Source organism: Ambystoma mexicanum, chromosome 12 (assembly GCF_040938575.1).
Source record: "Ambystoma mexicanum isolate Mex_15411 chromosome 12, UKY_AmexF1_1, whole genome shotgun sequence".
Taxonomy (NCBI): domain Eukaryota; kingdom Metazoa; phylum Chordata; class Amphibia; order Caudata; family Ambystomatidae; genus Ambystoma; species Ambystoma mexicanum.
In genome coordinates this window covers 687,319,628-687,337,252 of record NC_090936.1, presented here as the reverse complement: position 1 = coordinate 687,337,252, position 17,625 = coordinate 687,319,628, and the positions used below count along the sequence as shown (strand labels likewise).

The 17,625-nt window shown below is 41.9% G+C and overlaps 1 protein-coding gene across 3 annotated transcripts in view; it reads right to left on the bottom strand.

Moving 5' to 3' along the window:
• The window catches only part of CPNE8 (copine 8), a 2,424,038-nt gene that overhangs the window by 289,542 nt on the left and 2,116,871 nt on the right, over positions 1–17,625 (bottom strand). For all 3 annotated transcript variants that reach the window (XM_069629223.1, XM_069629224.1, XM_069629225.1), the window contains one exon: positions 7,188–7,290. In XM_069629223.1, the coding sequence (XP_069485324.1) occupies positions 7,188–7,290 (103 nt within the window). The remainder of the gene's footprint in view (positions 1–7,187; positions 7,291–17,625) is intronic.

Genomic DNA, 17,625 nt, shown 5'->3' with positions numbered 1-17,625 from the left:
TCCTAACATATACCATATGCTGTGGGACTGTGTAGAACTAAGTCCATACTGGGCCGGGGTCTGTGGAGCTCTAGATAACATGGCGGACCAACCGGTCGAATGGACACCGCAGTTGTGTATATTGGGGGCGATTGGGAAAATGAACCCAACTTGGCGAAAACTGCTCAATTTAAGTCTGCTGTTGGCAAAACGGGTTATTCTGTTGAGGTGGAAAAACGCTCACCCGCCAACAGTAGAGGACTGGAACAGCGACATGTTGTGGGCTAATGACACCGAAGAATTGTATATAGACTCAGTAATGACCCCCTCTAGATCCAGGAATATATGGGCATGGTACAAACAGTATCTAGCAGAGCTACCACCCCCTGATGACGTAAATGTAATGTAAAATCGGCCAATACATGTATTATGGTCACTGAAATTGAATGTCGCAAATGTAACTGCTTAATCTGTGTGCAAAGTTAAATAAAGTTGTAAAAACAAAATTCAAAAAATGTTTAAAAAATGCCCAGTACCGCTTAAGAATCCTACACCAAACAAACCTGCTATTTTTCCGCAAGAATTGCGAAACTCTAGTCCGCGCAATCATCATGCCAAGGCTGGATTACTGCAATGCCCTGCTTGTGGGTACAAGCAAGGAGAGTATAGACTTCAGATCATTCAAAATAGTGCAGTGAGAATAGTCTGTAATGTTCCCAGGAAGGATCATATCTCTATTTATAGGAGAGATATCCACTGGCTGACAGTTGCAGAGAGGATACGGTTCAAGATCCTCAATTTAGCTCATAAATGTCTGTCTGTCAAGGCGCCTACATAACGTACACAAATGCTAACCAGACATGTGCCGATTAGAGCACTGCGCTCTAGTACAGCAAACCTGATTGCTGTCCTGCAGGTGAAAAGAGCAAGAGGTAAAGGCAACTGTTTCTCTGTTAAAGCACACATGGTGTGGAACGTCCTCCCCGAATCCCCCTGAAAGGAAGAAAATGTTGTCCAATTTAGAAGGAAGCTTAAAACATTGATGTTTAACTAAGTGTCTAGCTCCTTGCCCTGTCATTGTTTTGTAAGTGTCTTCTGTGCAACTGTGCCAGGGATGCCTGCGGGCTATGGCGCACTACAAACAAATTAATAAAATAAAAATAAAATAACTAATGGAAGTAATGAAGTGCAGACTAGTGCTGGTTGTGGGAACTCTAGACACCAAGGAAAGAAAGATAAGAATTAAAGCAGGTTTACACGTTTTTATTTTCTCTCTGTTTATTTTCATGCTTGGAAGAGGAACAAAATCATCAGAAAACCAAATGTTACAAATATTACAAAAGTAGGCAGTACTACAATCTATCTATATATACCATCTATATATAAAAGTGAAAATGTATGGGTTTGTGGCTTTGGGTATTTTTTCTATACAATTCCACACCGTTTCACCAATCTGCACCAAATTGTGCACAGCCACCGGTAGGACTCTCCGGACATTACTGGCTACATGCCACCTGGACGTCTCACCCCTTTCTCCAGATTTCAGCAAAAGTGCACATTTGGGTGTGGGGTTGTAGTTGTGTAGCTTTGCGTAAATTCCTCCTACAATTCCACACTGTTTCCCCAATCAGCACCACATGTTGCACAGTCACCTGTTAGGACCCTCTGGACATTACTGGCTACATAACATCTGGACACCCCACCTCTTTCCCCGGATTTCAGCAAAAGTCAAAATGTGTTTGTGGGTTTGTGGCTTGGCAAAGTGTTGTTCCTTATACAATTCCAAACCGTTGCACCAATCTGCACCAGAGTTTGCACAGTTACATGTACCTATGAGGGAATAAAAGCCCAGGCAATGCTGGGTACATCAGCTAGTTGTAATATAAAAAAGTAGTGGCTGTGCGGGAAGGTGGCATTAAAGGATACCACGTACTTAGCAAGCACTAACATACATGCAAGAGCCATTTAACAAACTAGAAATTACTTGGAATGTTTTAGTTATGAAACTACACCACACAAGGATGACATGGACCATGGTATTGCTTATGGCAAACTGCAATGTAATGCTGTCAAGATTCATAACATCTCTAAAAAAATGAAACAATCAAATATAGTAATTGTTTACTTAGGAAAACAGTACTCCTCAAATCTGACAGCTGATTTTACAGTCAAAATTACCATTTATTACATTTAAAGCATACATTGACCAGTGTTAAAATACAATGGTGTAAGAAAATGTGGGTTATTGTAAACTGTAGCAACTAGTGCCTCATGATCTTGGCAAATGGTATAGTCCATATAATTGTATTAAACCTGCGGTAAGGGAAGCAGTAAGTGGGATATGGAAATATTCCTTACAGCAAATACTTGACAAGGAGTAGATTTTATGTGTGCTTGGTGTCCATAATGAGGAAGGAAAAAAAATTGGTGCTTGCATATGGAAATATTCATTACAGTACAGCATTGTGATTATAGTAATTCAGTATATAGGACAGTTGTTTCCATTGATCTTGGCACAGCGTATTTTCTGAGCTCTCATGATCCATTATGAGAAATGACACACAAGATTGTGAATGAGCCTCTCTTTCTGTTCTGGTTCCTTCTTCCTACAATTTTCAGTATCCCATCTTGAAATGAGGCTGAATTTCTCCTAAAATCCAGTGAGCACTAAGACAATTATTGTATAAGGGCAGACTCAAAGACTTCAACGCTAGGCTTATGAAGGTTTGGAACACTTAATCTGACCCCCTATCTGCACCTGACGTACCTGTAACCTTTCTACAAACTGGCTGAAGCGGAGTTTCAATTTGCAGATAGCTACTTGCCAGTGGTAAAATCTTCATTAGAGGATCATGTCAAGCGCATTTATGTTCCACTAGCCATAGACCTCAAGCACTCATCAATAACCGACTTTAAGTCATGTTTCTATTATGCTCCAATGAAACAATGCACCTCTTTCTCTAAAGTGTTTTATTTTTAACACTAGAGTAATACAAATGTTCAAAATAAAAATAAAGCAATAAAATCGGCAAGTAGACATCAAAAAGTTTTTTCCCAGTTTTATTTAGTTTAAAAAAAATAATTTCAAGAGAGAAACACCTCTGGGCTACCATGTTTATAAGGCAATTTCAGGCTATCAGCGAGGTTCTACGTTATTTCGCCGCTGTATTTTTCATCGCGGGTTTTTTATCGCCGTTTTTTTTCTCGAAAAACTCTTTTTTCTTTTTGTTGGGGGGGTGGGGTTACCCCCAAGCCACCCATTTTTTTTTTTATTCCCTTACGCCCACAGCCATATATTTAATTTGTTAACCCCCCCAAAAAACCGCACTGAAAAAACCCGCGTTTAAAAATACTGCGGTGAAATGCGTGTATACCATCAGCGAAACCTCCTATAATATTCCTAGTCTTTGTATTGCACTGCACAAAGCAGGGCAGATTGGTATTCCAAACAATTTCTGAGAAATGTCAAAATCAGCTTGACAATGGCCTTCACTATAACTCTGACAGTAGCCGTGCCCATTTGCGGGTGCCGTTATGGCCGGCCTCCCGATCCCCATTCTGCCCAATGAGTTCTGCTCGCGGGTGCCGGTATGCACGCCTGGTCAGACCAGGCGTGCAGTCCAACACCAGCGAGCAGAACTCGTAGTGTGGTGGAGAGGTAGCACTACCGGCGCCATTGTTGCTTTTCCGCCACACTCATAATGAGGCCCAATGTTTGTTCTGGCAACATTGCCCATTGCCACTGCGGAGGGATCAACAGGTAAATTCCGAGTCTGATAGTGAGGTACACATGGGTTTATTTGTCAAGCAGAAATTTGTCAATGATCTATGAACTGATGATGAAAGAAGAGATCAAACCAAAAACACAAGATGAACAATTCCATTTTGCATAAAAACCGTAGCCCATCAGACCGTCCCTAGCTACAGTCTCAAGTGTTTCTATTGTTCCTTGCGTTTGCAAAGTCGTCTCTTTGTCATTGGCTCATCAGGGGTTTGGTCTTTCAGGAGGTTAGTTCCCCCAGTCAGGGCTTGAAGGTAAATGGGTGTGGTGGTCAGTTTTCCTTAATCCCATTAAAGCTACGCCAAGCTTCTTGGGTGTGGCTTGAAACGAGGGATTAAAAGCAGCAAAGGCAGACTCTTCCGCAGCCTCTGTAGGAAGTGTAGTTTCTGGTGTTCTGCCTGTTAGACCCCCGGCCCCTTAGTCTGGAGCCTCTGTGACTTACCTAACCTCCATCTGTGCACCCCACATCAGTTGGTAATTTTCCTTCTATGAGCTCCTCAACAACCTACAAAGATAGAGCCCAATTTACCTGCTCGCCAGAATCTCTCTTTCCTTCCCTTATTCCTCATCTATGTCTCCTTCCTTCTTTTCCATATGTCTCTCTGTCATCAGCTGAGGGCCAACCATCTTTCCTCTATCCACTTCTGTTTCCTCTCTCTTCTATTCCAACTGTTGCATTCATGTTATGCTCCTCCACACATGTTATTCCTTGATCCTTCATTTACTTCTGCATCCTCAACAATGCCATCTCATCCTGCCTCCCCTTATTTCCTCTCCTTCAATTTGCTCCCAGCATCCTTCTCCTAAAGCATTCTTGTTTCTCTGCCCTCTGGAAGAAGTTCTACGTCTATACTTTCCCTCCAGCCTCATCATGTACCTATCTGATACGCTTTGCCCGCCTCTATTCCTGGTCTTTGCTTCTACTTCCACCTATGTTGTTAGTGTACCCTCCATTTACCCTGCTCCTTCTTCATTGTCCAGGTTTCCCATTATAGGTCTTTCTACTTTCCCCAATTTTTAGCTCACCTTCTCTCTTTCTAATTTGTCGTGCTCTTCTGCTCTCATTGTCACGTGTAAACTACATTGTAGGGGATTGTGCTTTCTGAAGAAAGAAGACTAAGCCTCCAGATGGGTCAAAATGCCCACCACACTTACAGTGAACAAGAGGATATGATCCATAGCATGGTGAAAAAACTATAAGCAACACGTAACATAGGACCAGAATATGCTTTACGTATGTGATTGCATAAGATAATATTATTATTATTATTGTGGAAACTGCCCCTACAATCTCTGCCTCCTGATATCCCGATATTACTGGGATATTACAGTCGGCAAAGACAGGATTGAGTTCCCATTCCATGGAGTCCAATAGGACTCCATGAGAGGGGATTGCCGGAATGAACGGCACCAGACGTACCAGTGCCAGTGATACCAGACTTCCTTGCAGGTCAGGCCTGCCGGTAGATCAGAGCCCCCCACTGGCAAACTCGGGTTTCCCCGGTCCAGTAAAAATGCTGGTGCTGGTATCAGTGTCAATATTTTCAGCATTTTTACCGACCAGGGGATCTCGTAATGAGGCAAATCACTTTAGTAAAGACACAAAGATGAAGTTCAGGCATGCCAGCCAGAAGCAGCAAAATAGAAATAAAATTAGAAGATATACAAATCGAAATACATTTCTCCTAAATATAGTGTAGCAATCCGGGAGAGAGAAAACAGAGAGATTTCAACATCATTGCCCATTTTTTGCTTGCTTGTGTGAGTTGAACACAAGCAAAACCCATCTGACTTTACTCTCTGAATGCGCAACTGTATTAGGATGCCAGAACATTCATGCTTTGCAGAACACCTTCACAGAAATGGGCAGACTCGTAAAGAACATTGACTTTCCCATGACTTAAACCTGGAAAGAACTATTTGATTCATAAAGAGTTACCAGAAGTAATTCTGACTTACTCCTTTCTTTCCGGGAATAAGACAGCAGTACGTCACTCATAGTAACTGCTTTGTGAATCAAATTGCCCTCTCTTGGCTTAAGTCAAGTACTTTCCAGTAACTTGTTAGTGAAACGGCCGTTAAGAAATCAGAAACCAAAACCACATATAAGAAAATGGAAAACAATGAAAACAGTGCCAAAATAGATAGCAAATAGTGTATATATCTCTGTTAAAATTATGATTCTCTCTCTAAGTTCCCCCTTGGTGATCTCCAGTGTAAGCTAATGCACAAGTTTGAACAATTGCACATTAAAAGCCCAAAATCCCAAACACCTTCAATAGTTGTTTTAAGTAGAAAGCAGTGTTTGCCAAATAGTAATACATTCTTTCAAATGAAGGCACAGTTGTCATTTACACTTTTAAATAACTCCTCCATTCTAATTCACCAGCTTCTGCCAGAACACTGGGAATGCTGCTCATGGAAAGTATCCAAAAAAAGATATGCCAATTCCCTATTCTCTGATTATGTTCTTGAACTAGTCAGTGGAAGAGGCAAGTGAAACGAATTTATGAAGAAAAAGTATGAATGAAGATGGATTTCCTGGAAGACACATGACTGCAGTGCTAGAAGAAGAAGCAAATAGGAAGCAAGAGTACAAGACACACACAAAAAGTGTCTTTTGTTCCCAGACTGAAAATACAATGGCAAAAAGAGACCTTTTCAACCAATTGACAAACTAAACCCATATTTTTTTTAAGAACCACCTATGAAGCCTGTTAGGCATCTAATCAGACTTTCTTAAGAAAGCCAGTAAAGCCAACTGAAGGATAACATCTACATTGCAAAGGGTAGGATAGACAGAACATGGAAGCTTTGGCCATTTAAATCATTTAATGAATTGTACAACCAAAGGATGTTGACCATCAAGGCAATCTGCCTTATGGAGATGCCCATCAGAAATAGATGAGTGTAAAGTATTCAAAGTTCTAAAGGACACACCCCTGCTGGATGAATTCCAGGCAGAGCCGCTAAGACAGCAAGCACTAGTGGGAAGCAAAGTTTGTTTGTTCACAGCAGTGTCAACTCTAATGTAGATGTGTTTTAGCGGAACACATGATACAGAGTTTGCAGAATCACAGTAATAGTGAGAAAGGCATATACCTGACTCTAGCTAGAATCAAAGAGGAAGGAATTTGCCCTGTAATGTGAATCTTCTGCACTCATGGCCAATGACTCCGACAACAGTGGCATTGTGAAAGATCAACATTTCTGGATGTGCTCCACTACAAATAATTGAGAGTGGAACCATGTCTCAGATACAGTATCAAATAAACAGATGTTATTTGTATTACCTTTGATTTATCAAAAGAAATGTTATGTTCAATATCCAAATACTATAGAAATACATTGTTAAATCAAACTGCATACATGCCAACTTTAAAGGAAGCATAAGGAGCAGTAAAACTGCAAAGATGTTTGTACTCACATTAACTATCGACTCCTTTGTTTGGGCCATGTCTGAAATAACTCCATCTGTAATAATCAGCAGAACAAAATACTGGGAACCATCCTTTATGGACGCAGCATATCTAAATAAAAAAGATGAGTGTCATGGGAAGACATCCAACGTTCATTTATTTCTGAAATTAACATTTCTTTTCTTGGCACATAAGGCAGATACAACATAAAAGTTATTTCTGGGGTAAATAGATAATTTATAAATACAAGCACAATAACTTCTAAGGCCCTGGTGCACCCTGTTCTCATGTTAACATTTTGTAACACAAATGGTGCATTGAAGACAATTATTAAATGTCATCAAATATATAGTAATTTAATTTTTGTGTGTAGTTAGAGAAAGCTTACTCTCTGTCAGAACTCTTGGAGGAGTGAAAAAATGGGCCTTGGTGTCTATCAGCTGCTTTGTGCAAAGTCGGTGCATTTTGATTAAAGAGTTAATTACTTATCTTCAGTAATGTTCTTTCCAATGGATATGATTATTCCTACTAGAGATTCATTAACTTCTGAAATACACTTTAAACGAAGTCTGCTGGAAAAAGCTTTCCACACCTATGTGGCTCTAAGTCATCTCCGCAACAGCTCCTTGGAACTTTCTCGTGCTGGAAGGGATGCCATCCAGTAAATATAAATATATATATATATAAATATTTGTTTTTACAGGGCCTGTGGTAGAGGCCCTATAGTTATGGTTCAGTTGCTCAACCCATAGGAAGAGCACTTTTTGGGTTGTTTATAATTGGATCCCCTACGCCCCCCCCCCACCCGCTAGGCAAATCCTCACAAAACTTTGCAAAACAAGTATATGGCCCTGTCACAATGATTCTGCAGAGTTTGGAGACCCCATGTAACCCTCCCACACACTTCCCATCACCATAACCTATTCCCTTACCCCTGCCCATATATTTATTTTATTTAATTTGACTGAAAAAAATCAATAAAATTCGGTCAAATCGAAAAGGTCAAATGTTTTTCGATCAAGTATGCTAATACCGAAAACCACAGCTCACATAACAAGACTTGTAATTTGTCAGTTGAGATGGCCTTGATCAGATTTCCGGATAATGATGCCACATGAAGGAGTTCCAATGACCAACGCTCCGATGGAATAAGTACTGATAGTGCCATTGAAACTGATGTTGATGACGTTGGTGCTGAGGGCCTGGGCAACGAAGAGCATAACCTACCCAGCACTGGGTTTGAAGGCAATGATGACACTAGGTCTACTGATGGCTTATCCAGCCTGAGCCCTTAGGTTATTTCTCAATGATGAGGAATGAGTTGAAGTAGAAAAATGCTTTCTACGTAAGTGGTGGTTTCTTTACACTCCATTTTCTCTTTTCTTTTTTCACTTTCTTTCTTACAGACCTGATGCTCTCATGGTGTTTCACATGTAACTCTGGATTTCTTGGGAATCTCTGAAGCCAATATTTCCAGAGTCGTATTAGTAGAAGCTAAGAAAAGACTAGCTGTTTGATTTCTTACCGCTTTAGTGTGAAATGACTGACAAAATCCACACTCCTCAGTGCCATTGTCTTTCTTGAGACAGAAAAGAGACGAGGGGTGTAGATCTGTCCCCTATATCAACTATCGCAATTTATACAGGTATTAAAATATGATTTAGAAGACTTAGGATACATTTTGAGACCAAAGGTGCCGAAAACATCGAGTGACTGCTTCTCAAAAGGAACTGATGAAGATGGTATGGATGACCCCACTTCTATTCCAAAATTAAAAACTCTGAGACGCCTAGTGGCTGTGGAGAACTTTCCAACGCAGGCTGTGTTTAAGGTATATTAACATAGATGAGAAAACTCTGGTAAAAGTGTATACATTTGAAGCATTCTTTCTAACACCAACTCTTGGAATGGTTCAACACTCATGACAATGTTAGAGTTAATCTTTAAATGATATAAACCAATTTTTTCAATCAGTATGCATTTTATTTGTGATTATTTTGAGGTATGTTCTGTTCTGGACCTCTTCATAATAATCAACAGCATAGAAGAGGAATCCTTGAGAGGAATTAATCCATTAGAAATATAGTGACATAGCAGTGTTAACTGGAAGAGCACAGTATACATGATTTGGAAGCAAAATAATACACGAGAGGGGGGAAATTGGTTGTACTTTACAACATCAATAATAATAATATTGGAGTTTGGCATGGCTCCAGCAGCAATATTGAAGATAGAAGAAGACAGAGCCATGTGAGCAGGGCGGCCATGGTAGAATGGAAGATACTCTGTTTATTTCAATTCAAGTAAAACAATGATAGGGGAAAAGTGACCATGGAGAGCACCAATTTCCTCAAAACACACTAACGTTTTGTATTAAGAAATATAAGAAAATGCTGATCAGTTTTAATTTTTTGCCCACAACCTTTGTGCAATACTTTCGTTTTTCATTAAATGAAATTGGCCGAATTGCAGTTTCGAACATAGATTTTGCATATAAATGTTCTCTTCACAGGACACTCCTATCATTCCAAAATGTATCAGCATCTGGTCATTTTCTTCTGATTTGTCCTGCAAGGGCTGTTGATTAGGGTCAAATGTTCTATGAATGAGAAGAACAAATGATTTACCCCTGATAATGTTCTTTCTACTCGATGTTCTTCCCACTGATTTCTCATCTTAATTATATCCATATCCTGCTTTGCAGTCTTGGAAAACATCTTGACAGCAGAGGGCACTGTGTGGCATTGAGTTGATGTCCCGCGACGGTTACCATTCCTGCCTCTGGACGTGACGTTGATGATAGTATAAGGCCCACACTGCACCCATTGCCTCAGTTCTGAGTTTTTCCCTCTTTCTGCACAGCCAACTTGAAGATTATATAACCCTCATGGGTGTTGAAAGAGAGAAATATATTTAAAAAAAACTCACACACAGTCAGAGGGGTAGGCGATGAGGAATCCATGGGAGGAACAGCCTGGGGTAAGTAATTTGTTCTTCTAATTGATTGTGCCCTCCCATGGATTCCTCATCTTAGACAGACTCCCATAGCAGTTTTGTAGATGGAGGTGGGAGGAGTTGATTTGTGCATAATGTTCTGATTATTGATTGCTATTGTGCAGAACCGCTCGTCCAAATCGAGCGTCCTGGCCCGACAGAGTGTCCAAGCAATTTGAGAAAGTGTGGAGTGCGGACAAAATTGCTGCATTACAAATGTCCTGAACTGGAACACCTCTTTGCACAGCCTAAGTAGTTGCCACTCCTCTGGTACAATGTGCTTTTAGGTTTTCTGGGACATCTTTTCCTGCAATGGGATAGCACTTGGTAATGCATAGGATGATCCAACACGATAAAGTTCGATTGGTCATGGTTTGGCCTAGCCTTAGTCCGGTGTAACTAATGAAATAGTTGGTCATCTTGCCTGACATTTGCCATCCTGGAAATGTAGAAACTAAGAGCCCTTTTTGTTTCAAACCTGTGTAAACTCTGTGGCAAACCAGAAGAATGACTCAGACACTTAGAGTTAATTCTAAAGAGGTTATCTTAAAACAAAAGAGTCAATACGCATAACTAGCCCTATCGCTATATGGGAAATTCCCTACCTAAAGAAATAAAAGCTAAGGTGTGCTTCAAACTCCAAAATAAAGTTCTTAGGTCTGAATCATATCCAACCAACTGTCTCTACCACTTTAGAAAAAAACATCGAACTAAAAGGGAAATGGGAGGCATTGCACAATAGCCTCACCAGGGTGTCTGTCTGTCCCAGTTTATATTGTCTGTGTTCATTGTTTCAAAAGTTCCTTTTTTAGCACCAGATGATATTCTTCTCAATCTTTGCATCAAGTTAGAGTTTCAATTTATCTTGTTAACAAAGAAACTGTCTCTTGTTGGAAACATTTCCATTGCTTCAGAATTTCTAGAAGCCAAACAGAAAAACACTTCCTCCTTCAATGTGTTGGCTTCTTACAAAGTTCTGTGATCCTCATATAGGTTATTTCTTGTATCCAAGTTGTTTCAGATAGGGAAGCTATTCACCCTGTCTTGCCAAAGTTCTATAACTTCTGTTAGTTTCTCAGCCTTAATTCAAAGTTTCCATCTTTCTTTTTCAAATGCCCTTTATTAGGGTATTTGCACACTTGGGTTTCTGAGGCTCCCGTAAACTGGATCGCTTTCGAAACTCTTATTCACAATGTTCACATCTTTATTACTACCCCTTTCATAGGGTATATGCACACTGAGGTTTCTCAGGCTCCCGTAACCTTGATAACTTTCTCAGCCATTATTCACATTGTTCATATTCCTTTCAATCCCCCTCTCATAGGCATTTTACACACTCTGGTTTCTCAGGCTTCCATAACCTTGACAGCTTTTCGAGCTGTTACACACACTGTTCATACCTTATAATGGTACATTCTCCATTGGGTTTCTCATGCTCGTGTAAACTCATCGGCTTTCGTAACCTTCACTTAATGTCTCTGTCGGGTTTCTCAGGCTCCCGTAAACCTTGTCAGTTCTCATAGACTTCAATCAATGTCTCTGTCGGGTTTCTCAGGCTTCCGTAACCTTGTTGGCTCCCCCTGTTGCTACATGGCTTGGTAGCTACGGTCCAATGTGTGAGGTGATCGGGCACCTGGGACCTTCAGGCAGTCTGGTCTTGGCATCATTTACAGGCCTGCCAGTCCAACACAGCTTCTTCGTGGTCGCACCATCAGATGAGACGATTGTGTCTCCGTCGCTGCCTCTCCTCTGACCTCGGCTTCCCAGTTGGGTAGTACGCCAACACTCAGGCGTTCAGCTATCGCTTTGCTCACCCTACTTGCTGCCACATGCTCTGTGGCCCTGTGTGGCTCTGTCCCTTGAGGCAGAAAAAAGTGCAAAGGTTTGCCTCTGCGTAACAGTCCCTCTGCCTCCGTAGGAGTCTCCCTTTGCTTTACAATAGGTCTTCTACTTGTACACGTCAACCCTTTTCACTGGCTATTGCGTTCAGGCTGTGTTCAGCATTGCCTGAAGCTAATTGTATGAAAGTAGGATAGCTGTCTGTTGTAGTCAAAGAGTTTGAGGAAATGTCACAATTCAGTAAATTCAAAGTGAGTTCACAAATAAGAGGGTTCTGTTGCTGCTATTTGACTGTGGCGTTCAGGCGATCTCCAGCATTACCACCTGAAGTCAAAGAGATAGGAGAAATGTCACTGTACGGTGAATTCAAAACAGAAGTAGTCAAAACAGAAGTAACAACAGTCTATTTGGTTCCAATATAGAAAATGTGTTCCGGGCAGGGAGTTTCCTATCAGAATGGAAGTCCTTGTTCCTGAGAAGTGAAGGCTCACTTACCAAGACCCCTACTGAGGATCTTGCTGAGCAGGCTCACCTCCCTAGCCTCAAAGAGGGTGGCCACCCCCTCGGGAGAAGGGACAAATACCCTTGGTTCATCACACCACTCTTCATCCTTAAAAGGGTGAGGAGATGGATAAAAGATAGTACAGTTGTTTTCTGTATCAGACGGACTTCAGACACAACCTTGGGAAGGAAGAAGGGACGCATCCTCAAAGCTACCTTCTCCTTTGAGAATATAGTAAATGGTGGTTTGCATTATAAGGCCTGCAGCACACTCACTCTGAGATCTGAAGTGATGGCTACCCAAAAGATAGTCTTCAAGGTCAATAAGCTGAGTGGGCAAGAGCGGATAGGTTCAAGTAGAGCTCTCAGGTTCAAATCCCAGGAAAGAACCAGAAAAGGGACCGGTGGAAAAGTATTTGTCAGTCCTTTCAGGAATTGTATAACAATTGGCATCTTAAAGTAGGAGCCTTGTTCTGGCGTGCGTTTAAAAAAGGATAGAGCGACCAAGTATCCCTTGATGGTGTTGACCTGCAGTCCCTGATGCGTTTGGTGCAGCAAAAAAGAAAGCACTGCAGGTGTAATGCAAATTAAAAGATGCATATTTTTAGTGCTACACCAACTGCAAAACATGCTTTTGTTGCTGGTCTTCTGTCTGAAAGCAACAGCTCAATCATGTCTTCTCGGAGGTTCCATTTTTTATATCTTAACCTCTCAGAAACCAGAATAAGACAGTCTCCTTCTTTGCGAGAGTAGGGCCACGCTCTAGGAAAGATGGAATGGATTGCAGACGGACATGTTTAGACAGTCCGGGTACCACATCCTCCTCTCCCCATCTGGAGCAATCAGGATCATGGACTTCCTGAACATCCTCAACCTCCTGATGACATGTAAAATGATACTGGGTACTGGTGAGACCTTCTACAGGAGTGTAAATTCCCAGTCCACTAGGAACGTGTCCCCAGATCTCCTCTCTGAGGAAATTCTTTGGAGCAGAACATGTTGCATTTCCTATTGATACTAGATGCAAGCTACTTGAGGGGTTCCCCAAAGAGTGAAAAAACTCTAGAAGGACTTTCTGAGCCCGTTCCCACTCATGGGAGATCGTGCTCTGCCAGCTCATTGCGTTCAACATCGTAATCTCTTCTCCAGCTAGGTGAACAGCCGACAGAGAGATCACGTTTTGTAGTGGCCAAAACCAGAGATATATTGCCTTCCTGCACAATGGTAGTGACCCTACCCCTCCTCTTTTGTAGAGGTAATGCATGCCCACTGTCTTGTCCGTCATTATCAGGACGTTCTTCCCCTGTATGGATGGCAAAAAGGCCATCAGCACCAGTCTGATCACTCTCAGCTCTAACATGTTTATGTGTAGCCTTGACTCTGATAGGGGCCAAAGTCCACTGATCGTCAGATTGCTCATGTGAGCTCCCCAGCCCACAAGGGAAGCATCTGTGACTACAGTTGTCTCTGGCCAGGGTTGCAAAAGGGTTCCCGATCATCACATTCTCCTTGCAAGCCCAACACATGAGATCATGTGGCCCTTGCTCTAGACCTGACGAACATCTGTCATCCTGCTGAGAATTGTGACCACAGGGATCTGAGGGCCCACTGAAAGGGCCTCATCCTTAGTCGTGCTTCTGGCACCAAGAAAATGCAGGATGCCATGAGGCCCAGCAACCTCAGAAAGTTGAATGCCTTAAGATATTGGGTGTTCTGAACTCTTTACCATCTGCACGATATATTGAGCCCTAAACTCGTGAGACAAAGCCTTCCCAGAGGAAGAGACCATGACTGTTCCAATGAATTGTAGCTTTTGCGACAGTGTCACCTGGGACTTCTTGAATTTGAGGGAGAAGTACAGTTTGTGGAGGGAGTAGCAGGTCCTGTTGTGATGTACCAGAGCCTGTTTCGGGAGAAAGAGCTCTGATCAGCCAATCGTCTATTTAGGGAAATATGTGAATCCCTCCCCTCCTTAGATTTCATTGCCACCACCACCACAATCAACTGGGTGAAGACCATCGGGAGAGAGGTGAGCCCGGAAGGCAACACATGAAAGTAAGCATCCTAAAAATTGTGTGACAACATCCAGTCCTGGAGCTGAAGGGCCTGAAGGGTCTGTGAAAGAGAGACCATATTGAATTTGTCCTTCCTGTGGAACTTGTTTAAGCATCTCAGGTCCAAAATGGGTCACAGCGTTCTTGTAGCAGCTTACAGGAATTAGTGTATAACTGAATGTGTGCCCTGTGTTAATAAGTTACATGTACAGCACATTAAAAAATCTATGGCATGAGTGTCCTCAGCCGGAAGCAATAAATGTACTCTATAGATGTATTATTTATGTTTCAGATACATTTTCATTGTGGAACATTAATATTAATTATTTAGAATTTAAAAACCATACAGTAATATTGTACAGTTTCTTTTTTTTTATTCTTTATCCTTTGTTTTCTTTAATTCAAGCACCTTACATATCGGATGCTTTTTTGCCAAAAGGAGTTGTTTTTTGATATTGCTTCTGAGAAGGTGTCACCTGGGATCTCTTGAAGTCGAGGGAGAAGACCAGTTTGTGGAGGGAGTGGCCGGTCCTGTTGATATGTTCCAGAGCCTGTTCAGGAGAAGGAGCTATGATCCTAGGGAAATATGTGAATCAATCCCCTCCCTAGATTCGGTGCCACCACCACCATCAACTGGATGAAGACCCTCAGGACGGGGGTGAGCCCGAAAAGCAGTACTTGAAACTAATAGTGAGAACTACCAATGGTGAACCTCAGATACTTTCTGTGCTTGGGATGTAAAGGCATATGAAAGTAAGCATCCTGAAGATCGAGGGATAACATCCAGGCCTGGAGCTGAAGGGCCTGAAGTATCTGTGAAAGAGAGACCATATTGAATCTGTCCTTCCTGAGGAACTTGTCCAAGCATCTCAGGTCCAATAAGGGTCGCAGTCCTCTGTCTTTCCTGTGAACCAGAAAATAGGCGGAGTACCAGCTTTGGTATTGTTCTGCAAAAGATACCCCTTCCACGGCACCTTTCTCTGACAGTGAAAGAATCTAATGTAGAAGGAGCGGATCTGGTTCCCGAAGGGATTGCTCGTTTGGGGGCCAATCTGGGGGCCTTTGCAGAAATGTGAGACAGTACTCTTGGGTCACTGTCTGTAATGCCCATGCACTAGAAAAAATGTGTATGTATTTATTTTTATTTATTTACTTATTGCATTTGTATCGTGCACCTAACCCTCAGGCATCTAAGCGCTAGTCTTAAGAATATGGTTACAGTTCATGCTTAGTTGTATAGGTCAATTAGGTTGTTATACAAAACAGTAAAGAAACAATTACATGGTAAAGTCTTCATACAGCAATGCAGAGTGACTAGTAGAAGGTTGGCAGAAGTGGGTACAGATAGGCAGAGGATCCGTCCGCTAGGCGTGTCAAGGACTCTATGAGTAAGGATGCAGCATAGTGTCCTGTGTAGAGAGCCAAGTCTTTAGCTTTTTACAAAAGAACAATAATGAGGGATACAATCTTAGTTCCATAGGCAAGGCGTTCCAGTAGTTAGCCGCCAAGACGGGGAAGCTAGAGCCACCTGCTCTTTGTCTTTTATACCTTGCTGTGGACAATTGCCCTAGGTAAGCTGAGGGAGTGGGTATGGCTGGTTGGGTTCTGGCGATAAAAGTAGACGATTAGAGGGGGGCCGAGTTAGATAAGCATTTGTGCGTGAGCATGAGTACTTTGAATTGAATGCGGTCTCTAACTGGTAACCAATTAATGTTTCTTCTGAAGGTGGTGATGTGTTCAGGCTTAGGGATGTTGAGTGCCGCACTGATAGCGTTGTTCTAAACAATTTGGAGTTTCTTAATGTTTTTAGAAGAGGATCCAGCAAAGATAGTATTACAATAGTTGATCCTGGAAAGGATTAATGCTCTTGCAAGGGTGATGTGGTTCTGTTCTTTAAGGTAAGGTCTGCATGCAGTGTTAAGTTTGGCAGTGTGGGATGAGGCTGATGAGATGGCATTCGCTTGCCGAGAGAGGACAAGTGAGGAGTCGAGGTAAACTCCCATGTCTTAACCTCTTTGGCTGTCTTGATGAGGTTTTCATCTATGTTGAATGATTGGTAGGAGGATGGGAGGCTCTTAAATTTTCCTGGGCTGCCCAGGATTAAGATCTCAGTCTTATCATCGTTAAGACATAACTCGTTTTGAGCCATCCAGGCTTGGATGATGAGATAAATTGCGTTTAAGGCTTTAACGTCGGTGTTGTAGTCCCCTGTGATATGAATTAGTATTTGGGTGTCGTCAGCATAGTTTGTGTATGTGACATCCAAATTGTCTAATTTATCAAAGAGAGGTTTTGTGAATGCATTGTACATGGTATGGGATACTCATGATCCTTGAGGCACTCCACAGGTAACGTGGGTAGGGTCAGCTGCCGCCATTAATGAGAAGACTCTCACTGAACGATTTGAGAGAAACAATTTGATCCATGCTATGGCGTTGTTGGAAAAGTGGGCATCACTCGCTAGGTGGCGGCATAGGATGTTGTGATTGACAAGATCAAATGCCGCTGAAACGTCTAAGAGGAGAAGGATGGCTAGGTCACATCTGTCTCTTATCTGATCCATTTGGGATTTTAGGTCTACCACGGCCGTTTCCGTACCATGACCTGGGCAGAAGCCTGATTGGCGGAGGCCCAGCAGATGGTGCGTTTCTAGGTATTTTTGAATTTGAACATATGTGACCCTATCAAGAATTTTTTGCAGAAATGGCACTGTTGTAATGCGTTGGTAGCTGGTTGGTACGATAATAACTTGTGTACCTCACAAGTTATTATACAACTCAGAAACGTGTGGGGACTCCCGAAACATAAGCGCAAAGGCTCAATAGAAAAAAACCACAACCTCAATACTAATTTAGTTAGCAATGTGGAACTAGGTAACATGCAGGATCAGGTTGGAGTGAATAGCTATGTGCGGCACAGAGTAATTTGCTAAGCAGGGCAAGGCACTGCATAAAAACAATATGCAATATAAGTATAGGTGCAACATAAAATCAGTTTACAATGCGAGGCAATGTGCGAAAATACAATCACTTAACAATGCAGGGTATGTGCAGCATGA